General features: G+C 40.8%; 1 protein-coding gene across 2 annotated transcripts in view; it reads left to right on the forward strand.

The window, feature by feature from the left end:
• Positions 1–27,651, forward strand: part of GPATCH8 (G-patch domain containing 8) — a 104,808-nt gene extending 77,157 nt beyond the window's left edge. The window contains exons 2-7 of one of the 2 annotated variants that reach the window (XM_070727975.1): positions 4,956–4,997; positions 6,908–6,975; positions 9,308–9,394; positions 16,205–16,348; positions 22,075–22,205; positions 23,011–27,651. In XM_070727975.1, coding sequence (XP_070584076.1) covers positions 6,949–6,975; positions 9,308–9,394; positions 16,205–16,348; positions 22,075–22,205; positions 23,011–26,827 — 4,206 coding nt within the window. In that variant the 5' untranslated portion in view covers positions 4,956–4,997; positions 6,908–6,948 and the 3' untranslated portion in view covers positions 26,828–27,651. The remainder of the gene's footprint in view (positions 1–4,955; positions 4,998–6,907; positions 6,976–9,307; positions 9,395–16,204; positions 16,349–22,074; positions 22,206–23,010) is intronic. The other variant, XM_070727974.1, reaches the window with a different exon arrangement.
• The last annotated feature ends 185 nt before the right edge of the window (positions 27,652–27,836 follow it).

The raw sequence follows: 27,836 nt of genomic DNA on the forward strand, positions 1-27,836 counted from the left end.
AACTAGCAAAAAATTTATATCTCTCTCTCTCTCTCTTGATTTCTTTCTCTCCCTTTCTCTTTCTTTCTCTCTCCCTCTCTCTTTCTTTCTTTCTCTCTCGCTGTCTATCTCTATCTGTTGCTTTCTCTTGCTCGCTCGCTCGATTTCTCTCATTTTCTCTTTCTTCCTTTCTTCTCTCTCTCTCTATCTCTCCGTTGGTGGTGGGCACCTGCGGTGCCTCTCTCACCTGCTTCCGAGGCGGCGCCGACCCAGAGGAAGAAGAGCATGCTCAGTCGCTCCATTGGTGGCACTGGGGCGAACGCTCCCATTGCCAGCCCGCCATGCGCCTGGGGGGGAGGGTGAGAATCTCTCCTAGCACCCGCAACCGGGAGGCTCGGCGGCGGGAGCAGCTGCTGCTCCCTCTTCTCCTCCCACTTCTTGTGTCGGGGAGTGACAAGAAAAGTGCGGAGGCTGGCAAAGCTTTTTCTTGTTCTGCCAGCCTGCCTGGGGTGGTTGGGGAGGCTTGGCAGCAGCCCATCTGTGGTGGGTGGGGGCGGCCGCAGCTCCCTTTCCTTCTCCCACCACCTGTGTCTACCGACGGCAGGCACCGCAGGTTCCTTGGGCAGCAACTGCCACTTCCCTCCAGGCAGCCCAGCCAGATGGCCGTAGAAAGTGCAGAGATTATTGCCGCCGCCTCTGTCTCCACTCAGGGAGCCACCGTGGTTGAGCTGAGTGAGAGGAAAAGGCAGGGCAACCACGGTGGCTCCCTGAGTGGAGGCAGAGGTGGCGGCAATAATCTCTGCACTTTCTACGGCCGCCTGGCTAGTTTGCCCAGAGGAAAGTGGCAGCTCCCACCCAAGGAACCCGCAGCGATGGCCGCTGGCTTGGCGGGAGGCACCGGCGGTAGACACAAGTGGTGGGAGAAGGAAAGGGAGCCGTGGCCACCCCTGCCCGCCGTAGATGGGCCGGTGCTGAGCCTCTCAGTTGTGGCCTCCCCGCCCCTCCCCCGGAGGGCTGGCAGTGGAATGGGGACCGCGCACACGCACGACATTCAAAACAAGAAAAACCTTCATCGGTCTCCACACTTTCCTTGTCGCTCCCTGAACCCAACTCCAATGCCCAGCTCCTTTGCACAGCCTTGGAAAAGGCTGCACAGGGGGTTGTTTTTGCGTGTGCGGCGGCGTGTCCATGTGCCTTAGAGGAAACACTGGCCAGGAGCACAGGATGCAGATGCATCCTGAGCTTCTGTCACTCACCCACGGGCCGGATAAATGGGCTCAGTGGGCCGCATGCGGCCTGTGGGCTGTAGTTTGGGGACTGCTGTTCTAGAGTCTCAACATCCTTTTTGCATCGTGGCAACCAAAACTGAATGCATTCCAAGTGTGGCCTTACCAAGGCCTTATAAAGTGGTTTTAACACTTCGCATGATCTTGGTTCTATCCTTCTGTTAATGCAGCCTAGAACTGTGTTAGCTTTTTTGGCAGCTGATGCGCACTGCTGGCTCATATTTAAATGATTGTCCACTAGGACTCCAAGATCCCTCTCACAGTTACTACATATACTGTACCCATGCATTTTGGTTTTTCTTGCCTAAATGTAGAACCTTACTTTTTTCACCATTGAATTTCATTTTGTTAGATACTGTAGCTCCCAATGTTCAAGCTTGAACAGATCCTTCTGTATTTTGCGCCTATCTTCTGGAATATTGGCTATTCATGCCAGTTTGATGTCATCTGCAAATTTGATGACTTCCCTCATAACCAAGTCATTGGTGAAGATGTGGAAGGGTACTGAGCCTAAAACAGAGCCTTGGGGTACTCCACTACATTCTTCCCTCCATGTAGATGCAGTTCCATTGAGGATTACATGTTGAGTGTGGTTGGTCGGCCAGTTACAAATCTATCTGCCCAACTCAATTTTTTCTACTTCTTCTAGTAAAGGTTGTAATCTACTTTATCAAATGTCCTACTGAAGTCCAAGTAAATTATTTTGACAGTATTCCTATGGTGCAGTAATTTTGTCACATTTATTTAAGTTTCTTACAGGTAAAAATTTATTTTGTAAATTACTGTAAATTGTTAATGAGCATTGAATGGAGCTTAAAGATAACTATGCAGCAACAAAACCAATCTGCAGAATTGTTCCGAAAACTTACTTTATTACTTTAGTTAATAACTGTTAATGTATGAGGAGTAATTCTTGTTTACCAGGGTTGTGCACACACAGAAGTGTTTAGATTGAGGTTAGTTGTGAATAACTACTCAGCCACCCACAGATACACTAACGTGAATTAGTTTACTTTGAGAAATAGCATGTTTATATAAACAGTCTAAAGTCATACAGATAATAAGTCAGAATAACAATCCAAATATTACCAAATACGTAATCTTGTTTACCAGTTGTCTTTGTCATAATCGGTAAATAAAAATATGAAACTAAACACATTTTAGCTATAATACATGACTATAAAACAGAGCATGCAGAGAATTGCAGAGCAAACCTAACAGTGATTAGCCATTAACAGTGAGTAGCTTAAACAAAGAAAAACAGAGAGAGTGACTCAGAGAAATAAGCTATAAACTCTAGCTCCCTAAAATAAAATTTAGTTAAGATAAAAATTGCTTTAATTTCCAGCAATGGATTTTTCAACCTTTTAAAAGACATAATAGCACTGTTTTCAAAATGTTTTTGGATGTGGGTTTCTTACTTGGATGATCAAATTACAGTCATGACATTTACACAAATTAATTTAATAGGTTTTAATCCTTGACAAGCAAGGAAAGTCTGGCTATTGTTGAATATAATTTGTTCACACTCAGATTAACATTCTACAATTTCTACATATACACTGTCTTTGAAATATATTTGGATCTATTGCTAGAAGAGAATGCTGCTCCTATGGAAATAATGCTAGAATAGAATAGAATTCTTTATTGGCCAAGTGTGATTGGACACACTAGCAATTCGTCTTTGGTGTATATGTGCTCAGTGTATATAAACAGACAAGGTACATTTCTCAAGAATCATAAAGTACAACAGTTCAATGTCGTACAAATAAGCAATCAGGAAACAATCAATATAAATATAAATTGTAAGGATAAAAATAATAATTACAGTTATACAGTAATAAGTAGGAGGAGATGGGTGAAAGCAACGATGAGAAGACTAATAGTAATGGTAATGAAGCCTTAGTGAATAGTTTGACAGTGGTGAGGGAATTATTTGTTTAGCAGAGCAATGGCGTTTGGGGAAAAAAATATTGTGTCTAGTTATCTTGGTGTGCAGTTCTCTATAGTATCATTTTAAAGTTAGGAGTTGAAACAAATTTATGTCCAGGGTCAGTAAATATTTTCAGGGCCCTCATTTTGGCTCAGGTAGTGTACAGATCCTCAATGGAAGGCAGTTTGGCAGTGTGTGTGTTTGTATATATACTATTATATATTTGTTGCAGTTTTGGTTATTCTCTGAAGTCTATGTTTGTCTTGTTGGGTTGCAGAAACAAATACTCAGTCAGATACTGCTCAATTTCAAGGATTGGTTACTTCTTTCAAGTTACTTCTGAAATACTTTCATGTAAAAATATCTAAATGGGTTTTCCCATCATGGGATATGATAAATTTCATTCTAAAGTAAAGCTAAATTGGTATATATATTGAACAAAGCTGCCTTGGTTCTGCTAAATTGGTCAGAAACTTCATCTAGATGTTTATTCCCTGCTAGAGGTATAACAGAAATGTATTCTCTTGGCTTGGGTTGCCATTGCTCAATATCAACTCTGCCTTATTTTTAATTGCTCCCATTTTATTCTCTATTAGCCTTTTTTTACATTCTGTTACTACATTGAAATCTCATGGCTCTTGACCAAAAATGGCATATTTAATACAAATAAATAATATTCGTATAATTTATTTCAAAATAATTTTGTATAGCCTGTAATCATGACTCTGAATATTTTATATTTTGAATGATAAAGAACAATACTGATAATTAGAGAATGGGATAAAGGATACACAAGGACCACAATAAATGTATTATGTTATAGTTTTGTTTACGTTCCTTAATTTTTTGTAATATTCAATATCAGAAACTAAGTTATTTTTTTGAAAGTTGTTAATTAGAATTATAGTAATAGATCCATTTAGAATAGTTACTTATATTTGACACAGATGGAGAAAGGATGTTGATAAGGGGGTAAGAATAATTACTCCGTCCCTTTGTATCACTTGCCCAATATTTAACTACTAATCTCTTGGCCATTTTAAAATTCAAGCTTCCAGTGTTTGGAAACATTGTAAAACATTGGAAGATTAAATTTTATTCATATTACTGGATCCTTTGGTCAATTTCTTGAAGTAATGAATATATTTTAGAGTTGAATTACTACTGGTTTAGGTGAGGGCTCTCAGGAAAAACACAGTATAGTACACTGGCAGTTGGGAGAAAGTTCTGTTGTATTTTCTCATCAGCTTACTAATTTTTAAGACACCAGAGTTATTACCTTATTGGAGAGACAAGCAGAATATAAATTTCATACATTCATACATACATACTCTATGTAAAAGAATCTTAATTTTCCTCGCATGTGGTTCAGTGTTTGCTTCCAACAATTTAATGTTGTTTACTATGTGGATGAGATTATCAGAAGTTTGGGGAACATTCCAAAAAAAGCTATTTCTTAGCATTTGTTACACTACAAAATAGCCTAACTAATTTAATCTGAAAAAAAAATATAAGTACTGTGTTTATTAAAACTCTTAGCATTAATGTTCAGTATCAGTTATATGCTGAATGTATCTTGAAAATAAATTAGTGTTACTCCACACACACTATTTCCAGAAAAAAGGTGGCATGGGATGGGTGGAAATCCTAGTGTCAGTCTGATTTCTCCCCCTCCCCTATATCCCTTGCCTACTGCATAGGGCCTTTTTCTGCCCCTTGACACTTTCTGCCTAACAAATGGTGTTTCTTTTTTACAGCATAATGATCCGGGACTTGTTGTGGTGATGGTAAACTTAGTGGTAATTTTTAATTTTCAGACTGAATTTACTTCTTTTTTGTCATCAGAGCACCAAATATGTTAGGCTTACTTTTCTCTGTTGTAGCCTTCATCTTTTCTGCTTGGTCTTTTCGTTTCCCTTTTTTTCCTTTCCATTTCTTCATGCACTCTTTTGTGTCTGATCCTTGTTCATTAAGGGTTTAATGCTCAAAAGGGATGTTTGTGTTAGAACTGCCAAAAATTTGTGGAGATTCACTTCAAATGCCAAATCTCTAATACTGTCCAAACTTGATCTCCCCCCACTTTCCCAGCATATACTGATTGTTAGTAGTTACTATGACAATTCAGTAGATAATTGAAAATGAAAACAATGACTGCCTTAGGAAGCAAAAGTACTGATGTATTCTTTATATTATAAGGGAATCTTCATATTCATTTGGATAGAACAAATGTCACTCCGATAGACATGTAAAAATTAAAAGAAAAGTATATAATTTAAAATACAGTATTATGAATGTGGTTCTTTTGCTCAAAACTGCAGTCATCGTTTTGTATGCAATTGGGCATAAATCCCCTTCATCCCTTATCCTTCTTACTGAAAATGTGTGTGTGTGTGTACACACACCCACATATATAAATAAAAATTGTACTTAAAATGCTTTTTCACAGATGACTAGTATTTACAAATCTGATCACCCTACCCAGGTTTCTAAATTTGAGATACAGCAGAAATTTCTCTCTAGTGGAAGAGTTGTTCAACCTGGAAAATGTTGAAATGTATTCCCAAATTAAATTTACATTGGGGATTGGTTTGCTTCTATTTTAATAGCACATTAAGGGCAAAACTTTATTTAAACCACATGTTAAATATTGTGAGGAATTATAATTCCTGTTTTATAATTAAGAAATATAAACAAAGCTAATAAGTCCTCTGACAATAGCGAGACATTAACTCAGATTTTCCGCATTCAATCTTGTCAGTTAGGTTAATCTAACTGTCAAAAAAAAAGCTATCAATCTTTTTTAGAAATGCAAATATTCAAGTACTTAAAAATATTATCTGTTATGCCACATGAAGTTCGGTTTCCTTATTTCCGCACAATTCAAGCTTGGACATCTTTTGGCCCAAGGGTATAATCTATGTGTTTTTGAATGAGAGGAATATTGTTAACACCAATCCCCCCAAGTTTGATAATGAGGGAAGTAAATATTTTGTTTTTTCACTCAAGGTATGCACCAGATAAGGTAAGTAATTCCTTTTTACCAGTGCCCTTACATCACAACTCACAGCGCATGTTGTGATGTAAAAATAAACACCCCAAAGGCTGTGATAGTCGAAGTGCTCGTCTGCCCCATTTTGCTTTGTTTGGCTGGTTATGAGTGAATTAAAATACATATGGAATCTTCAGCATAGTTTGATTAGTTCAAAGTCAGTTTTCTTCGCAACTAGTCCTTTTCACAGCTTATAAGGAAAGGATATGGCAGAATCCAAAGAGCCCATTTTGAATCTAGCAAAGTTTTAACACCAAGGTTAATCTTCAAAAACTCTGAAATAATTGCATGTTAAATGGGTGTTGATGGACATTGGTAATCTGTGTCCTATGATCTGACAGAACACATTTTTTTCCATCCCTCAAATTTTTTGATCTAATGTAAAAAAGTCATTAATTTTAGTATTAACTTGCTAAAATATTTGGGCCGAAAGCTAGAGGCAATAAAAAGAAAATAAGGCTAGGTCTGGCAATCAAGATATATAGACTTATGATTGTAAGCTGTGAGAATGGCTTGTGTTTGGTTCTCTGTAGCTTTCTGGTCTCTGCACTCCAAAGCCAAGATCTCTAACCAACCCCAAACCAATGTGTACAAAGTGACTTACCACAGGATTATTATTCTGTCCTATTCACTCAACTGATAGGTCTGATTCCCTTGCAGGTAGAACAGATCCCATCCCGATCGTTGTCAAATATGATGTCATGGGCATGGGGCGGATGGAAATGGAGGTAAGTGGCCCCTGCAATAAACATTTTGTATCAGGCAAAATTAAAATCTGTACATATGTTTAAAATAATAAATCATTGGATCTAAATGTTTCTTGAACTGATGTGCTTCTGGATTACAATTTTCATCATCCAACCCCAAGAATTATGAGTGTTATAATCCAATGCACATAGAGGGCTTCAGTGGGGAAGGATCTTTTGATCAAAGAAATAATAGTGCTCCGATATAATATAAATAAATGTAGAATAATCTTCAGTTAGTGGGTGGTGGTGGTTGTTTTTCCAAGAACAAATTTTCTCAGCTCACTATTATCAAGGCACACTCAGAAGTAATACTGTATATGTAACTTAATGCCTAAAGAATCCCACGGGTTTTATTTATTAGATACACTGGAACAGTACTTTCTGTTTTTTCAGATATGGAACCAGATATCATAGTATAAGGTCAGAAGAGAGTTATTCTAATTTCCACACAAAGAATCTCTGTTTTTATCTAACCAACAGAGATTTGGCACAGTCTGTAATAGATGCACATTTTAAAGAATCTACTAAATTACTTGTAACATAAATAATGTGAAAATTGGAGCTCCTATATCCATACATAATGGTAGAGCTTTTTAAATAGACTGCAAAACATTTGGAAGAACATTTCATGAAGAAAGAGCCTCTGAACTACTGATCAAAAGATTGTGTTCTCTGTAAGGGTTCACGTTACCTGTGCAAAGATTTCTTCATGGTATCTCAATGCAGGTAGTCTTTGATTTACAACAGTTTGTTTAGTGACTGTAAAGTTTCAATATCACTAAAAAAATGGACATGAACCTTTTGCACACTTATGACCATTGCAGAATCCTCATGAACATATGATGAAAATTCAGATGCTTAGCAGCTGGTTCATATTTATGATGGTTGCAAAGCTTGGGGTCATGTGGTCATTTTTGGGCAAGCAAAATCAATGGAAAAGCCAAATTCACTTAACAACAGTATGGACATGGAATTTTGACACTTCAACTCCTCTCTGAATAATTTGTTCAACACTATGTTTTTTAAATACAGTGATACCTCATCTTACAAACGCCTCGTCATACAAACTTTTCAAGATACAAACCCAGGGTTTAAGATTTTTTTGCCTCTTCTTACAAACTATTTTCACCTTACAAACTCACCGCTGCCGCTGGGATGCCCCGCCTCCGGACTTCCGTTGCCGGTGAAGCACCCGTTTTTGCACTGCTGGGGTTACCCTCCATGGGAAACCCCACCTCCAGACTTCCATGTTTTTGTGATGCTGCAGGGGAATCCCAGCAGGGGAATCCCAGCAGCGCAAAAACGGACGCTTTGCTGGCAACGGAAGTCCGGAGGTGGGGTTTCCCAGCGAAGGGAGCCTCAGTGAAATCCCAGCATCGCAAAAACACAGTGGTCCGGAGGTGGGGTTTCGAGGACTTCAGTGTTTTTGCGATGCTGTGATTTCACTGATGCTCCCTTCTCTGGGAAACCCCACCTCCGGACTTCCGTTGCCAGCGAAGCGTCCGTTTTTGCCCTGCTGGGATTCCCCTGCAGCATCACAAAAACATGGAAGTCTGGAGGTGGGGTTTCCCATGGAGGGGAGCTTCAGGGGAATCCCAGCAGCGCAAAAGCAGGTGCTTTGGCTGGCAAAAGGGGTGAATTTTGGGCTTGCACGCATTAATCGCTTTTCCATTGATTCCTATGGGAAACATTGTTTCATCTTACAAACGTTTCACCTTAAGAACCTCATCCCGGAACCAATTAAGTTTGTAAGACAAGGTATCACTGTACATAGAAATGCTTAAAAGGAAGGTACAAGAAGTTTATCAAATCACAAGATTGTTTTCTTAAAACATGTTGATTAAAGTTGTTGGTAAACTTTAAAAAAGATTGGGTAGAATACCATGGTGATGGTGGTTTTGGAGTCTACTCTTCTGCCTATGCTTTCTATTGTTGCACATGTCTTGAAAATATATTTCAGTGTGAGAGAAAAGAATTTTTTCACATAGTCATAGAAAAAAAAGAGTCTATATTTTTAATTGGCAGTGGGTGGGTATTTACTTTGCACAATTTTTCTTTGGGGGGCAAAAAGGATTTCTGGTCCAAAGAAAGTTGGTCCTCTTTTTGGGCTCCAAAATAGATCAAACTTTCTTGAAATAAAATGTCTCCTTTAGAGATTTTTAGCATGAGTAGTTTTGTACATTGTACAGTACTTTTTAATTTATCTTGCAGATGAAGTGGACTGTTGATATAAGATATGTTATTATTTATTATTATTTCCTGCTCACTGAGTTTTAATGGCCAATGATTTGATTTGTCTCTGCTTTGACAGCTTGATTATGCTGAAGATGCCACAGAAAGGAGGCGGGTCTTGGAAGTGGAGAAGGAAGATACTGAAGAACTCAGGCAAAAATACAAGGTACTTTCTGCTGAACTTTAAAGAATCATGGAGAATTTTCCATTGCATGGTAGTCTGTTCTCTAAAGCATATTTGTATATAATCATTTAATATCTGTAAGATACAGAATTTATAAGCCATGTTTGCCTAAGAAAGATTCTGTTATATGACAAGATGCCTGTACCACCATCTAATGTAGGAATAGAAAAATTTACAACATGGGATATAACATTTTAATTTTGTTTGATTGAAAATTTTGAGACATTATCAAAAGGATGGATACAATTTCTTGAAGGGGGTTGCCATAGTATTTTATTCTTAGGTGTGTTTAATATCTAATAGAAATCATTTACATATTTTGTCATTGATATTTTCCTTCCCAAATAGTTTGAAATTGTACCTTTGGTAGTCTGATGCCAGATTTTTGCAACATGTTTTCTGAAAAAAATAATGTTATTTTATGTAGGAAGCAAAAGAAAAAGTAAGAAATCACATTGCATTTAAATCAAATTACTTTTTATTTGTATACATTTTGGGGGGCATTTTTGTACTCTAGCAAATTTCAAGTGACATTCCTTTGAATCTTTCAGGAAGCATCTTTTCTCCATCTTGGGAGGAGCCATCATTCAGGTTGGAATATCCTCATCCATTCAGAATGAGGACTGAGTCTGCTCGATTTATTTGCTGGATCCACCCCCTGGATTCCAGATTTAACTTCTTCCTCAGTCTGGACACATCTGGTTACCAGCCTCCGTTCCTGATCTTGGCTCCTTTTCATGCGTAGATCTCCTTTAGTAGAATTATTTTTTCCCTTTAAACCGTTTTCCCTTCTTTTCAATTTTTTACAATTTTTACTTCTTTCAAGTAGCTCCAACCTGTTTTTTAAATTTATTTATTTAGTTGGATGTTTAAACTGGGACTAAGAAAATCCTTCTGCCAAGCTTAGCAGCAGAGCTTTGGCTCCTGCTGCATCCTTAATAGCAGCTAGAGAGTCATAGAAAGGGCATTGACCATTTGGGCTTGCCCTAGTCTGCCCAGGTAAGAACCTTCCTATCACCAGGATCCCAGGGAAGTAGGGAAGGCATTGACTGGATGCATTCACCAGGTCAAGGCCCCATAAGGAGGGAGGTCAATCTACCACTCAGGACACAGAACTAGAACTGGATAACTTGTCTGGCTCCTTGGCAACAGGGAACGTGTGGGGCCCAGCAGGTTTCCCTCGTCCAGCCTTCCACAAGCCTGCGCAGGGAGACAGGCAGGGCAGCTCTAGACCTCAGCAGCAGGCACAAGCAGCTCCTGCTACCTCATCTGGATCCATTACATTGGATGAAGCAAACCTCCAGAAGTTACTCCAGGCAGCAGTCCAGCGGGGTTTATCTGCAGGATTACAGGATAGAGCAGTAATGGCGAACCTTTTTTTTCTCGGGTGCCGAAAGAGCATGTGCGTGCATTATCGTGCATGCACGAGTGCCCATACCCATAATTCAATGCCTGGGGAGGGCGAAAACAGCTTCGTCCATCCCTTGGAGGCCTTCTGGAAGGCAGAAATGGCTTGTTTCCCAATTTCTGGTATGCCCAGTAGGCTCATGTTTTGCACTCCCCAGGATCCAAAGGCTTCCATGAAGCTGGGAGAGGGTAAAAACGTCCCCTCCACGAGGCTCTCTGGAAGCCAAAAACACCCTCCCAGAGTCTCAGTGCAAGCCAAAAATCCACTGGCTGGCACACACGTGCACATGGGAGCTGAGGTAGGGCAACAGCTCACGTGCCAGCAGATATGGCTCTGCATGCCACCTGTGGCACCCGTGCCATAGATTCGCCATCACTGGGCTAGAGACATGCCCTCAGTTACAGATATTGAAAGACCCAGTACCTCTTCCAGTTATTTCTCTAGACCTCGCTAAGAGGAGGAATATTCAGTCATTTCAGAGGTGAAAGAAGCTTACTTGCTAGAAGGGAATATGATAGTTACGAGCTTTCATAGGATGAGGGGGTGCCCCAAGACCAGCATGTCTCCATTGCCCTCTTTCCCTAAGGGCTCTTTAAGCCACTCTTCCTTAACGCCCACACTGCTGCAGGATTGGAACCCTTGCCCCCCCTCAGGAAGTTCCAGTTCCCAGCAGGTGGATTGCTTGTTCACAGAATTCACCCCAGAGACCGATCCCGGCTTTTTCTTGACAAAGTCCCAGTTCCCCAGCCTTTTTTTGACAATGTACAGAGGCAATGAGTGACCCCAGTTTCAGGACCTTTGACCTCATCAGTAGATAAGAAACACTTCAACATAGCCTAGGAGGAGCTATCCTCCCTCTTGGAAGATGCAGGAGTAGATGGTCCAATAGCAGCTCTGTATTCCTCCACTAATATGCCTGGGGATCCAGAGGAATTGTTACGCCCAGAAGACAGGAAGTCAGAACGGGCTCATCATAATCCACCAATTGGCACCATGGGTGATCAAGGCAGTATCTCCGGTGTATTCCTTCACCTGGTCCTCTCTGATTTGGCTCCACCTCATCCAAGAACATATTCCAGCCTCCAACACTAGAGCCCAACAGGACCTGAACAGGGTTTGGCTGATGCAACCCTGCATGCTTCCAGATTTGCTTCAAAAGCACTAGCAGTGTCTGTTGTGGTAGTAAGAATACACTGCCTCCGACAATAGTCAGCGGATACCAAGCACAAGTTGCATTTGGCCAACACTCCATTTCGTGGTCAACACCTGTCCGGAGAAGCCTTGAATCCCATTCTGGTGGAGACACGGGACAAATGTAAGATCCTTCCTTCAATCTCGAGAAGAGCCACCTTCCGCCAAGCTCTATTCCCACCCCAGTCCTTTTAGACCTTTGACCAGGGATTCAGTTTCTCCCATTCTTCAGGTCAATCCGGAGCCTGACAACGTCAGCCTTTGGATAGAGCAGGGAGGGGGAAGCAGTCCAAGCGCCCCCTTCGGGAGGTAAGACCTTTCAATCAGTCAAAGTAGTTCCCCCCTAGCTGCCCCTATTGGAGGTAGGCTGTTGTGCCTTGCAGCAGTTTGGGAGCAAACCTCCAATGACCAGTGGGTTCCAGACACCATATAACAGGGACTGTCTCTGGAATTGACCTCCCTGAGGTTTTTCATCCGATTTCCAACCTCTAAGGTGCCATTCAAGGGGGCCCTAAAGGATGAAGCAGCTCAACATTTGCAGGACATTAGGGCCATTCTACCAGTCCCTAGAGATCAACAGGGCCAAGGATTCTATTCTATTTATAATACCCGAAGCCTTGGGGGAAATGGAGGGCAATTCTAGATCTTAAGCGACTGAACAAATACATTAGATATAGAAGATTTAAGATGCACTCCCTTCAGTCCATCTTAAAGGAAATGTGCCCAAGTGATTTTCTAGCTTCTCTAGATCTCATCGAAGCCTATTTTCATTTTCCCATTAATCACCAGCACAGGAGATATTTTAGGTTCTGTTATGCTGATAGACATTTCCAGTATAGGGCTTTACCTTTTAGCCTTACCTCAGTTCCCAGAGTTTTTATTAAGATTCTGGCAGCAGTGGCTACGAGCCTTGGGGCTATTCTAGTGAGGGTGATGATATCTTGGTTTAAGCTTCCTTCCTATCCCTGGCGAGGAAACATATCCAGATAACCATTGATACATTGACCCAGCACGGTTTTTCCATCAACATGGAGAAGTGTCACTAAGACCCGACTACTTTTATTATTCACCTGGGAGCCAACATAGATACCATAGAGGGCAGAGTTGCTCTTTCTCAAGATAGACAGGACAGTATTATTTCTCTGGTCACCCAAGTCCTACAGGAGCATAAGGTGCCTATCAACCATTCCATTCTCTTGGGGAAAATGATATTCTGTATCTCTGTCATCCCGTGACACTCCATGCCAGGAGGCTCCAATGGTTCCTTTTATCATTTCAGAAATTGGGCCAATGCCCACCAACATCAAGCTCCACACTCTCACGTGATGGCGATCCCAGGAGATCTCCAAGGGATACATCTTCCATTAAATGATTACAGTCACCACAGATGCAAGCCTGGCAGGATGGGGAAACTACTCCCAATAGTAAATGGCACAAGATCTGTGGTCCCCAGTGGAGGCGAGGGAATCAATCAATTGGCTGGAATTGAGAGCAGTGTCCCTGGCGCTCGCTCACTTTCAGGATAGTCTGAGAGGCCAACATGTTCTGGTTCTCACAGACAACATGACCACCAAGGCTCATGTCAACCAGCAGGAGGAGATGAGGTCAAAGGCTCTTCTGGAGGAAGCTCTGAGACTAGGGCAATGGACAAAGACCCATCTTCTCTCCCTAGCAGCAGACCACATCTCAGGGGATTCCAATACCCAAGCGGATTGGTTAAGTCGAACAGAACTGGATCCAGCAGATTGGCATCTACATCTGGTACTCTTTCAGGATATCACAAATCACTTTGGAACTCCTAGTAGTTCCGTTCGCAACACCAGAAAATGCACAGCTTCCAAGGTTCTTCTCAAGGTTTCCATCTTGGGGAGCAGAAGGAGTGAACACGCTTCAGCTCCAGTAGCCCCAGGGACTCCTCTGTGTCTTCCCTTCTCGATATTTTCTGCAAGTAATCCAGAAATTTCTGGAACAAAGAACAGAAGCAATTCCTCTGGCTCTGCACTGGCCACACAGGGCATAATTCGCAGATATGAAGAGCCTGTCAGTGTCACCTCCTTGGAAACTCCTGGTCCATGAGGCTTCTCTCAGCCAGGGGGTCTCTGAAGCAACTGACCGCATGGCAGTTGAGCGGTGCTAGTTAAGGGAACAAGACTACGACCCAGCCATCATCCTTACTATCCAAGCATCTAGAAGACCTTCCCCAGAAAGGATTTACATGGCCACTTGAAAAGCCTTCTGTGCCAGATGTGCCTCAGTGGGGCTTTCTCCTACTTTCATTCCCTTTCCTAAGGTTTCTTCAATGGGACTGGCTATGGGCCTTTTGCCCAACACTCTTTGCGCGGCAGGTAGCAGCCCGCTTGGTCCTCTCCTGCGATCAGGTGGAATCCCTACCCCAGTTTTCTACAGTCTGCCAGTTTCTGCGAGGAGCATCCAATCTACACCCTCCAGTAATCCACCGCTATCCCACCTGGGATCCTCCCAGGATCCTCCAGGCACTTACCAGGGCGCCCTTCGAACCTCTTTGTTCTACATCTTTTAGATACCTATCCTACAAGCTATCACCTCAACTTTTAGGATTTCAAAACTATCCATTCTCTCTATCTGTGTGGACTTGTGCATATTCTATGCAGACTGGGTGGTTCTCTGACTGTACCCTTTGTTCATTCCTAAGGTGAACTCCACATTTCACAGGCTGCAAGAGCTAATTCTGTCTAACTTTTGCATAGATTAGCACATCCTTTAAAACGCGTTTGGCATAAACTGCATGTACAGCAAGCTCTATGCATATAAATGGAAGGCTCAATGAGGACTCAAGAGTTTTGTAGGACCGAAGCTGTCCTACGCATTCTAGGACAAAAGGCTTCAGGTATAACTATAGGTTGTTGGATCAGTGGCACGATTGCTAAAGCATATGAAACATCTGCCCTGCCACATCCACAAGGGATCACTGTGCACTCCACTCTCAGTGCAGCTATATCCGCTGCCTGGGCCACCCAGGCCCCACTGGTGGAGGTCTGTCAAGCAGAAACCTGGAAATCTCCCTCACAATTCATACAACATTACAAGATAGACAAGTACGCATTGGCTGATGCGGCTTTCGGGCAGAAGTACTGCAAAGTGTCATTGAGGAGTCACAATAACATAGGGTCAGATAGGGCTCACCCATAGGAACTACATAGCTTTGGTAAGTCCCAACCTGAATGATGGCTCCTCCCATCATTCAGGAGCCATCATCAACCCTGCTCTGATAGCCTATCCTCAGTTAGACTCCTCAGTATTGTTTTCTCACATTTTAGAGTTTATTTTCCCCCCTCTTTTTTTGTTTTTTGTTTTTGTTTTTGTATTGAAGTTGTTAACCGCGGACAGACCTTGTTGAAGACTCACAAATAGTTTTGACAGAGCAGTAGACTGAGCATTTATTTGCTGGTCTCTGCTATGATACGGTGGGGAAATCAGGAAGGGAGAACCTATCTAAGAGCCAGCATGCTAGAGATAACCACATCGAGTCTGCTCTTCAACCTTGTCAAATCTGGAATCCAGGAAATGGATCCAGCAAATAAATCTAGCAGACTCAGTCCTCACTCTGAATTGATAAGGACATCCCAACCTGAATGATGGCTCTTCCTGATGAGAAAACCCATATCAGGTAAATCCAATGCCCCATCTAGTTACTTTCTTCTCCATCCCCATATGAATAAGTCTCACTGCTAATAAAAATCTACTGTATTTTCCTCTCCCCAAATGCTTACTTTGTTGATGACCTATTAATAAATAAAATATAATAAATAAATAAATAAATAAACTATTCTGAACTGGTATCAAATAATTTTAAGTGTTTAATGTTTGTTATCTGAGCAATAAGTTAAATAGACTGGTAATTGGGAATTACACTTAATATTTTGTGAAAGTTGTAATCTTTAGTGTATGAGATTAATGAAATAAAGTGAGACCACAAAACACCTTTTTTTATACATTCTTTCTTGAAACAATGAGAAATTGCTTCATCAATTTTCTGTAATTGCACCATTGAACTTTGAAAGCATGGTAAAAATTATTCAAGAGGTACAAAAATCACCGCAGAGCTGAGGCCCTGTACCAGGAGGCTAAATGATGTAATGAAAGCCTTCCATGGACATTTTTGTTTGATGTTAGTTTCCTAGAGTTTAAAGCTTTTTTTTTTTTTACTATTGCAGGATTATGTGGACAAAGAAAAGGCAATTGCCAAGGCACTTGAAGATCTTCGAGCCAATTTTTACTGTGAGCTATGTGATAAACAGTATCAGAAACACCAGGAGTTTGACAACCACATAAATTCCTACGATCATGCTCACAAACAGGTAAATAGCAGATTCTTTCTTTCTTTCTTTCTTTCTTTTTTACTTTCTGTCTTTTTTACTTTCTTTTTTACTTACTTACTTACTTGAGATGAGATGATTGCTAAAGCAGGAAAGCCATTCAAAGAAGGTGAATTTGTAAAAAAAAGTGCATATTACAGGCAACAAGTATTGTCTGTCCAGAAAAGAAAGGTCAATTTAGCAACATCAGCCTTTCTGCCAATACCGTAGCAGAGCACATTTCTGACCTGTCAAGTGACATTTATGGTCAACTGTGTCAGAAAGCAAAATGTTTCAGTGTATGCTCATTTGCTCTTGATGAGACCACAGACATCACTGACACTGCCCAGCTCGTAATCTATGTCCGTTAAATGTTAAAGAACCGTTAATACAGACATTATTATTACAGAATCTGAATAATAATAATTACATTTCTCTAATCAGCAACTATATGTGGTTTCTTCAGTCTTCCACATCTTGCTGTATTATTATTATTATTATTATTATTATTATTATTATTATTATTATTATTATTATTATTATTATTATCATTTTATTTATTACTCATTTATTTATTTTTTTCTTATGAATTTTTCTTATGAATTATTTTTTAACACAGAATAAGATGAAAAAAATAAAGACACTTGATAACATTGGAATGGTTTTGTAAGAGCTTTTCTTGTGGAAAACCTGATGCAGCCCAGCCTCACCCAGACTCTACCTCCAACGGCCCCCGTGTAAATTGAGTTTTATTCCAAAAGATACAGTAATAGTCTTTCCTCCTCCTATTTTCTCCACAAAAAACAATTCTGAAATGCGTTTGGCAGAGAGAGAGAGAGAGAGAGAGAGTGAAGGATTGGCTCAAAGTCACCCAGCTGGGTTTCCTACTTATGAATGGACTGGAGTTCACAGTCTCTTTGTCTCTAGGCCAGTGATAGTGAATCTATTTTGGTGCGATATTTTGCGCGGGCCCACTCTCATAATGTAATGCCCTTACCCCACGCATGCACACAAACTCAGTGCTGTGGTACCCCCTGCCCCCCCCACGCGTGTGGACAGGCCTCAAACCCTCTAGACTTCCGGTAGGTCAGTTGGACTGTTTTTCACTATCCCCAGGTTTCAGCTGTTTTTCTGAACCCTGGGGACAGCAAAAAGTGGCCCAACTGGAAGTTCATTTCCAAATTTCCCGTTGGCCTGTTTTTCGTCGTCACCAGGTTTCAGGAGGCTTTCCTGAAGCCCAGGAAGAGCAAAAACGGCTGGAAAAAAGGCCGAAAATCAGCTGGCCAGTGAGCACATGCACATTGGAGCTGACATAGGACAATGCCTCGTGTGCCCTCAGATATTGCTCTGCATGCCACAGGTTTGCCATCACTGTTCTAGTACCTTAATGACTACCTCAAACTGGCTCTCTGATTCTTTTCTTTACAGTAAGTTATTTCCTATATCACTCCTGCTGTAGAACCTTGTTTGTTTGATGTATAAATCTTTCTTAGTAGTTGAAATGGATTTTTTTGGGTCAGTCAGAGATTTTTGTAAATATTTTTCAAGTTTGCAATTCTTGCAAGCAAGCAAGATTGTTTTCAGACAAGAATACAATGTATTGCAGCAGGTCAGGATCACAGAATCATGTTGTTAAGATATTGCTATTGGAAAAGTATTTATTGTTGTTCTTTTTTTGACTTTCAGGTAAGCAATTGTGTACTTTTTACTTAGAGCGACTGTTTGATAGGGATTCCTTTGTTAAACTTTCCCACTAGTTTCCTTTTAATTCTCTTCCTGAAAGTTCCAATTTTCTTTCTGAAACATAAATATATATTTTGTGGTTGGCTGTTATAATTATTTTGGGTTATGCACAAGTTCTCATGATTGCTATTTTGTGAGAAAGCAATGTGCTATCAGAATTCCAGACGTTTCAACACTCTCCAGAAACTGCCTATTCCTGTTTTAAAATGTCAAAATTTTGTTACCCCATTGAAGATATTCTTCAGGTAGGTGCAGTCAATGGAATATTTTTTCTCCTTTTTGTTACCGGGATTTGTAAATTTTATAGCTGAAAAAAATTGAAAGATTGGCAACTATAGCAGCATAGAAATATTGCTTTGTTCTAGTGGAAGAATAAATGCTGCCTCTGGCTAAAATTCTAGGAAAGTATAAAAGAAATTCTCACAGATTCATATCTGTTATGGATTCATTAGTTTTTCTTCAACTATTATTTTTGCTTTGTTTTCCTTTTAAATGTACACTAGTCAATTCTTCTGGAGGTCAGCTTCCTGACCTCTGTTTACCTTACCTCAGTCTCTTTCCTTAAAAAAAAAGGAGCTTGATTTGTTCTATTTATATTCTGAATTTTGGTCAACAAATGGAGTTTGGCAGTTAGCAGAACTACACCCCACCCCACCCCCCCACACAAAATATAATTAGAAAGCAAGCTTTGTTTTTTAGAAATTAGTTGGGCTTTTATGCATTTCATAGGTGGCTTTATTAATCTCACACAGTGCAAACTATAGAAATGTCAGGCTTATGTTGAAGAGAAGCCAAAGTGCAAAAAAAGGATCAGACTAAAGCTGGAATGCTACTTTTAAAAAATCCATCTGGCAGATGTTGTTCTAAACCTAAGTGTAGAGTGCATAATTTAATTTTTATTGTGTCATCAAAGCTTAATAAAATTTACTGGTAAGAATTTATCTGGTAATAGATAAAATTCATGGTGGCAAATTTAATTGAGTTTAGCTCGGTGGCTATATGTGAACCTTCAGCCAATTTGGTTACTTATATCTAAGTATGAAAATTGGTGGGAATAAAATTCAGTATATGGAGGGAGACCTTAAGTCGAGGATTAAAGTAGTACTAACAGCATTCCATAGTAGTCCAGAAAGTCAAGAGGCAATGTTTACCAATATATGTTCTTCTTTTAGAAGAACCTTGGACAGAATGAGTACTAATTGATGAAGTGGGCTTTTCTTTGACTGGAATTGTGTTATTTTGGTGCAAAATGGAGGGTTTAGAATTAAGAATGTTCACAGCTTTAGTAACAGTAAGGCTGACCTCTTGAATGACAGAAAAGGATTTCAGTAACTAATCTATGCTTATCACGTGAATCATAAAACAAGCTCCTTTATAGCCATTTCACGACATCCTGTATAAAGTACAACCATATGCTTTATGGTTAGAGTTGTGGTGGCCCAGTGGTTAGAGTGCAGTACTGCAGGCTACTTCTGCTGATCACTGGCTGCCAGCAGTTTGACAGTTCAAGTCTTACCAGCTGAAGATTAATTCAGTCTTCCATCTTTCTGAGGTGGGTAAAATGAGGAGCCAGATTGTTGGGCGTGATATGCTGGCTCTGTAAACCAGAAGGTTATAAAAGTACTATGAAGCAATATATACATATAAGCCTAAGTGCTATTGATGTTGCTATATAACCATGACATACCTCCCAGATGTGCACAAACCACAGTGCTCTTCATTCCCCATTTATTAAAGTACTACATAAAAGACATTCTCATGACCCTTCATTAAAACTGGAGTATAGTTTTCTGCTATGCATTTGGGCCTCACCAAGGGATTTATTGGTACATGATTTGCCAGTTTGGCTATTGTCTTGATCCTTCATATGAAATTTGAGTTTCCTATATCAATATATATATGTCTATATTAAAATAACAACTATCTACTTGGGACATTTATACATTACAGAATTAAGATAAGAGAGTTGAGTAGCTTTCTATTATTAAATTTTATGCATTCATTTGATTTATATATTGTCTTTCAAATAAAAATGCCTATATATTTCATGTAGCTCTTAGGGCGAAAGTGCCAAGCTTTCTTCAGAATTCCTATTACAAAACAAATGTAGTTTTGTATATATTTCCTGTTCTGCCGGTGTGCTTCAACCGCCCGTAATTTCAGGGTAATTAGTCCAGGAAGATACACACCACACGATAAAAGGAAAACCCAAACTTTTTCATAAACAGAAAAACAGAAACAGCTCCCTTTTTAAAATGTCAAAAGGATTTTCTGGTACACACAAGGCACAGGTTAAATGCAATCCAATTGCTCACCCAATAACTGGGAAATTGAGTCCAATTCTAAAGTCCAGAGAGTCCACACACACAATCCTGAACAGCAAAAAACCACAATCTTGATGAAGCAATGAATCAGATAAACTGCCATGAGGCTAACACACCAGGCTGCACTTTTATCTGTAGCACTAATTACAGCAGCCCCACCCAACCACAGGTGGCCTCATTTTCTCTTGTAATAATCCTTCAGTTGTTGTCTCCTATGCATCACTCTACACATGCGTGGATGTGTCATTAATTCTTGTTCAGAATCCAGGGATGATATAGATGATTGATCTCCTCCTGGGCTGTCTGCCAAACTCCCCTCTTCTCTGTCACTCACGCTTCCTTGGTCAGAGGAGACAGATTCTACTGGAAGCAAAACAGGCCTACGGCAGGTGGATGTCTCCCCCCACATCCACCTCCATGTTGCTTGGGGCAGGAGCTGGGCCAGAGCTAACCACAACAATTTCCCAAATATTTTAGGAATAATAATTCCTAAGAAAACAATTGCAAATTTTAGAATTGTGTACATATCCACCCTGCTTTGTCTTTTCAAGTGACTTCTAAAACATTTCTAAGAAATATGTTTGTTTTTAATTATATTACAAGAATAATAGCCTCTTTTTTCCAGCTTTGCACAGTTTGAAAATAAAATTACAACTTACCATAATAAAGCAATATTTCTCTTCCAAATTAATCTTATTCTTTCTTGCTTTTGTTCTTGCATATTGAGTCTAATTTCTGAGATTTGATTATTATCCAAGTTGAACTCCCATTTCCATCCTTCCTGGCCAACATGACCAAATTTGCTGGGAATGTTGTGAATTATGGACAAACCATCTAGAATAGTGATGGCGAACCTTTTTTGGTTCACGTGCCCAAAAGGGGGGTGGGGGGTGGGGAGGGTATGTGTGTGTGTTCGGATGAGTGCACGTTCCCACACCAATTCCATCTCCCCACACACATGCGCAAAACAGCACAATGTGCAAACCAGAAGACTGTTTTCCAAATTTCCAGGTTTTGTTTTTGGTACTCTGGGGCTTTGGGAAGCTTCCCTGAACCCTCTGAAGTGCAAAAAACAGTACAATGGGCAAACTGGAAGTCTTTTTTTCCAACTTCTTGTTTTCCTCATGGGTCGGTTTTTTGCACTCCAGAGCTTCAGGGAAACTTCCCTGATCCCTCCAGAGGGTGAAATGGCCTTCCCCAAGTCCAAAAATCAGCTGGCCAACGCACATGTGTGTGCTGCAGCTGATATAGTGCATATGGCTCCGTGTGCCACTTGTGGCACGAGTGCCATAAGTCTGCCATCATGGATCTACATACTGCAGCAGGCTGCATAGAAACAAGTATGTACGCATGCTGAACTTTACATTTATAAATGCCTTTTTTATGTGTGCTTTTGCTGTTTACTTATTGCACTGATATGTAATACATTTACACATATCAGAATGTGATAATGAAAAGTAGGTTGTTAAAACGAAATCATTAAAGTATTTAGAAATTAGGGTAATTAGTCAATTGATTTTTTCATAAGGTATGAATTTTGCTTTATAATCTGTTTTTCTCCTGTGGTCATTTCCACTTATAGTTTTGTCTGATGTATTTTAAAGAATTTTTGCTTTTCTATACACAAATTATATCATCATTTTCTTCTCCTATTTTGCATAGAGATTAAAAGATCTCAAGCAAAGAGAATTTGCTCGCAATGTTTCCTCAAGATCCCGGAAAGATGAGAGAAAACAGGAGAAAGCCCTTCGACGTCTGCATGAACTGGCTGAACAGAGGAAGCAACTTGAATGGTGAATTATGAGCTACTATAAGGATGCAGAATATTTAAAACTAGAGTCGGGGGTGGTGAGTGTGGGGTGTTTAGTTTTTGGCCATTTTGTTCCTTAAAAATACTTAAGCTGGCTGCCATGGTCCCTTTCAGGTTTTAGTCCTCAATCTTCTTCCTACATTATTCCTACAGATGCAGGGGCCACTTTTTACTTAGTCCTCAATATTTCTTGCAATGTGGTATTTGAGCTTACAGAATTTGAAGTTTTGTTTTTTTAAAAAAGGCAATTTCATTTCAACATACAAATTAGACTGATTTGTAACTAAATGAAGTGCAGCTCAGGCTGCTTAAATATTTTTAGACCGAATCCTTAACACAGAAATGCCCACCTTCTCTCTCCAAGTTATCTAGAGTTATTTCTTTCAAAATGCCAGGATTGATATAAGTACAAAAATAAACTGAAATGATTATTAATGAAATTATTAATGCCAACAGTTCTGGTATTTTATATGGAAAAAGACCTAAGCCAAAAACAAGTGGGCCATCTATTCATACAAAGTCCTTTATATGCATCCAAATTGTGTGTATTTTGTTCCGAGTCATTTTGATTTTGAAGGCTGGAATTGTATACATTTAATTTTAAATTTTATGCTGAGTTAATTCACTTTCCTACAAGTATATGCTTTAGAACAAAATAATGTTTCCATAACGCTTGTTAAATTCTGTAAGGAAACAAAAATTTCAAAACAGTGGTAACTGAATAGTAATCATATATTCTTTTCTCTTTTTTTTTTTTGCTCTGCTTTTTCTCATTCCCTGTCTTCCAGTGCTCCAGGAAGTGGGCCGATGTTTAGAACCACTACTGTGGCAGTAGATGAAGAAGGAGGAGAGGATGATGTGGATTCAACGTTACCTGTTAGTTGCTCTTCCTCCTCACCAACCTCAGGGCAAGCTAGTAACATGACCGTGGATAAGAGTATAACTTGCAGCAGTGGACAAATCAGTAGCAGTCCTGTGCTTCCTCAAGTTCCTGCCCAGATATCACAAGCGGTTGGTCTGGGAATGAACAAGACAGGTGTGTCTTTCTCATTTGCCAAAAAAGCTCCTGTAAAGCTAGAATCAATTGCTTCAGTATTCAAAGACCATGTGGATGAATCCAGTTCTCCTGATGATGAAGTTAAAAGTGAGGAAAGAGCCCATTCGGATTCTGGAACTTTGGGAAAAATTGGAGAACTTGAGGGAACAAACAGCTCTGACAGCAAGGGAGAAGAAGATGAGCAATCACAGGAAAAAGATACTACATTATCAAAGCTTAAAAAAATGAAACGGGATGAGGGACCAGTGGCAGTAGAACCAGAATATTATCACTATATTCCCCCTGCACATTGTAAAGTGAAGCCCAACTTTCAGTTTTTGCTGTTTATGAAGGCAACGGACCAAGTAGAAGCAGAAGCTGCAAGCAAAAAAATAGCTCGTGAAAGGAAACAAAACAATTCCCCCAAACTCAAACTGGCAAAAAGTGATGAGAAGGAGTCAACAACAGAATGTGTGATCCCTCAGAAGGAGCAGAGTCCTGTCAAGCAAATCAGCAAAGTGGAAGATAAGGACATTTTGGGGGAAACAGGCAAGCAAGAAGAAAAACAACTTAAAGGAAATAATTCGCTAGATTCAGATGTCATTAAAGAGATTCCCCAGGCTCCAGGAACTAATAAAGAAGCCACAGAAGGGCCTAAACATTTAACAGGGCCATTCTTCCCTGTTCTAAGTAAGGATGAGAGCACCACCCTCCAGTGGCCTTCAGAACTGCTAATCTTCACCAGAGCAGAACCCTCTGTGTCGTATAGCTGTAATCCCTTATACTTTGACTTTAAGCGGTCTCGAAACAAAGACACTAAAATGAAAGGAACAGAAAAACAGAAAAGTACAATAAACCTTTCAAAGGAAAAAGTGCAGGCTGCCGAAGAGAGTGATGCAAGCAAAAGCAAAGAGAAGGATATTGTAGCTGGCAGTTCGACTGCAGCACCAGAAAGCAAAACCTTGGTAATGTGTAGCAAGCAGGAAGTTAGCCCTATAAGAACTGGCAAATGTGAAAATCTGGAAGACAGCAGCAGGGGCAATCTTGCTGGTCGCAAAGATAAAATGGGGAAGTCTCACAAACACAAAAAGAAGAAGAAGCACAAAAAATCCACCAAACGTAAACACAGGCGCAAATGTGAGGCAGAGGAGAAAAGCAGAGAAGGAGACTTAGCAGAAGATAAATCCAAGAAGCAGAAGAAGCACAAGCAAAAAAAGAGCAAATCATCTTTTCCCACTGAGGCTGAACGGATGCAAAAGCCTGAGGATACTGGCTATTCTAAAAAAAGAAAGTGGTGTGTACAAGACTCTCAGAGGAAGTCTCTTTCTATTGAAGAAAGTAGTAAGAAAGAAGATGGTGGTACTTCTTCCCAAGACTATGGCAACAAAAAACTGAAGGGGGACTTGCAGCAGTCTTTGACTGCAAGCAAAAAGCGACCTTCAACTTCCATTTCAGTTTACCCCGGTCATCGAGGCCCACAGAGCAGTGCAGGTGGCTATGAGAGTGATGGAGATTCCTCCTGCCACAAGAACTTTAGGCAAAAATCAGCATCACAGTATAGTGATGATTATGACTCTGGCAGTGACTGTTCACGAAGCTGTTCCCGGTCAGGACATAGACACTCCTCAAGAAGATCATCTCAGAGATCCTATTCATCAACTTCATATGCTTCCTCTGAAAATAGTCGGTACAGTCGGCACCATAGCTACTCAGAAGACAGCTATAGCGATTACACTGACCGATCACAAAGTCGTACTAAGCACTCCCATGACTCGGAGGATGATTCAGAATATACCAGTTCTAAGCGCAGGTCGAAGAGGCGCAAGTATTCCTCTTCAGAAGATGACTACAGCCTAAGCAGAAGCAGGTCCCGGAGCAGGAGCAGAAGTCGAACTCACACCAGAGGGAGGTCAAGGACTAGAAGTCGAGGAAGGACACGCAGCAGTAGCTGTAGCCACAGTCGAAGTAAGCGGCGGAGCAGGAGCCGAACAGGACATAGTTGGAAACGGAGTAGAAGTTACAGCCGAGAGCGTAGTCGGAGCACAAGGAGCCTTTCACAAAGGTCTCTCTCTCGGAAGGGATCCCGTGGTCATGAAAGCCCTGGGGAAAGAAGATCTGGCCGACGTGATTTCATTCGGTCGAAGATCTATCGTTCACAGTCTCCTCATTATTTCAAAGTCAAACAAGGTGAAGGGTTTGCAAGAAAGGATGAAGCCAGAGGAGAAGAAGCTGCAGGAGCCTCCAATCTCTCTCAAAGTATCAGCAGCTCTAATTTTGGGAACAGCTGTAACTCTGAGGAGAAAAATTCTGCCACAGCTAAACTCCTTCTAGAAAAAATCCAGTGCAGAAAAGTAGAGAAGAAATCTAGCAGCAATGATGATTCTATTACAGGATCTCACAAAGTAGGAATTAAACTGAAAGATCCACCACAGGGCTACTTTGGTCCAAAGCTTCCTCCTTCATTAGGCAATAAGCCTGTTCTTCCATTAATTGGAAAACTTCCTGCAGTTAGGAAACCAAGCACCAAGCAGTGTGAGGAATCTGGTTTAGAAAGAGGGGAAGAATTGGAACTACCAGAGCTGGATGAAACAACTCATGAGAGTGGAGACGTTGTTTCAGCAAGTCAGCCTCAAGTGGAGGAAACCTTGGTGACTGAAATACAGGACAATGTTTCAGCTGATCAGAATCCAGAAGTAGCCACAAATCTAGTTCCTGTTCCTCTTGAGGCCCCAGTACTCCCAGAGCAATATGGATCTGGTGACCTGGTTGTGCCACACAACTTCCTCCCTGATCCCAGTGAAAATGAAGCTTTAGAGCCTCTTGACAGTGGAAACCAATCTGTCTCTATAGAAGGAAGGATGGTGCCTTTAGTTCCAGATGTCGAGCATTTTCCTAGCTACGTAGCACAAAGTGGGGAACCCAGCATCAGTGGGGAGCCTGAAGGCACTGAAGACTCTTCTTTGGCACCTCTGGAGAGCCAGCCCATCACTTTCACACCAGAAGAGATGGAGAAATATAGCAAGCTTCAGCAAGCAGCTCAACAGCATATTCAGCAACAGTTTCTTGCCAAGCAGGTCAAGACCTTTCCAGCCTCAGCTGCTATAGCTCCTGCCACAGCCCCTGCCTTGCAGCCCATTCATATCCAACAACCTGCGGCAGCTGCAGCCACTTCCATTACAACTGTGCAGCATGCCATCCTGCAGCATCATGCAGCAGCAGCAGCTGCAGCCATAGGAATCCACCCTCACCCACATCCCCAGCCTCTCGCTCAAGTACATCACATTCCCCAGCCCCATTTGACACCTATCTCATTATCCCACTTAACTCACTCAATCATCCCAGGGCACCCTGCTACATTCCTGGCCAGCCACCCCATCCATATCATCCCTGCTTCTGCCATCCACCCGGGTCCTTTCACTTTTCATCCTGTCCCCCATGCTGCCCTCTACCCAACTCTCTTAGCTCCTCGACCAGCAACCGCTGCTGCCACGGCATTACATCTCCATCCCCTTCTGCACCCCATTTTCTCAGGGCAGGATTTGCAGCATCCTCCTAGTCACGGCACATGAAGAAGTGAAAATGATGGGGCCTCTCTTGGGGAGAACATAGGGGGCATATATCTCCGTGTGCATTGGTGTTTTGTACAGACTGTCTGAAGGCCATGACTGACACCACCTGAGAATAATGAAATGGGAGAACTCGGTGTGGAAAGGGGAGGTGAATGTAACATATCCATGGAAAGGGGGGAAATGTTGCTGGAGTTCTGCTTGTCAGTATTTTCAGGGTCCTCTGCACCCAGAGAGGTTACTTACTCACATCTATCTGAATGTGAAGTTCTTCAGCAGATATGCCCCTTTTAATTGCTGATGCTTGTGTTTTTAAATCATTTCCTCTCCACCCTGAAATTCTGAGTGAATAATATCTAAATTATTGCCTTCTTTATTTGCTAATTTATTTGAGTTCACTTTAAAACTTAAAACTTTTAAGCAAAAGAGTCAAGAGATAGTCGACATTCAACCCATTCCTCTGTTCCTCTCTATCCAACCAAGAACCATTTTCAACAGCCTGCTAATAACTACAAACAGCAAGCTTTCTTTTCAAGCAAGCTTGGCCCTGCTATCTTCCCTGTGCCACTGCCCCAAGGGGAAATAGAAACAGAAAAGAATTCCTTTATCAGTCTTTGAAGCAATATGTTGTACTGGAATCCTGGGAACATCCAGAATATGACTTGTATTCTGTCCTCTGTAATATTTGATGGTTCCTTATTAACTTATATTTTTTTCCAGAAAAGAAAAATTGCACTGAACTCTGTACATGTCAATGCTGCTTTTTGTAGCTCTTCTGACAAATGTTCCATAATGATAGTATACTGCAATAACATTTTTATAGCTTGCTCTCTGAGTGGTACTTGTTGAGGTTGTTTGGGTTATCTACATTTTGATCTAGTTGGAAAGAAAGCTTGCAACAAAGGTTCAGAGCTCATTGTGGCAAAGGCATAAGAAGACTTCAAGCATGTCTATTTAAGCTCAGTTTTATTTTCTTGGGTACCATGGAAAAGAAAAAAAAATAGGAATTATT

Source organism: Erythrolamprus reginae, chromosome Z (assembly GCF_031021105.1).
Source record: "Erythrolamprus reginae isolate rEryReg1 chromosome Z, rEryReg1.hap1, whole genome shotgun sequence".
NCBI classification, from domain to species: Eukaryota; Metazoa; Chordata; class Lepidosauria; order Squamata; family Dipsadidae; genus Erythrolamprus; species Erythrolamprus reginae.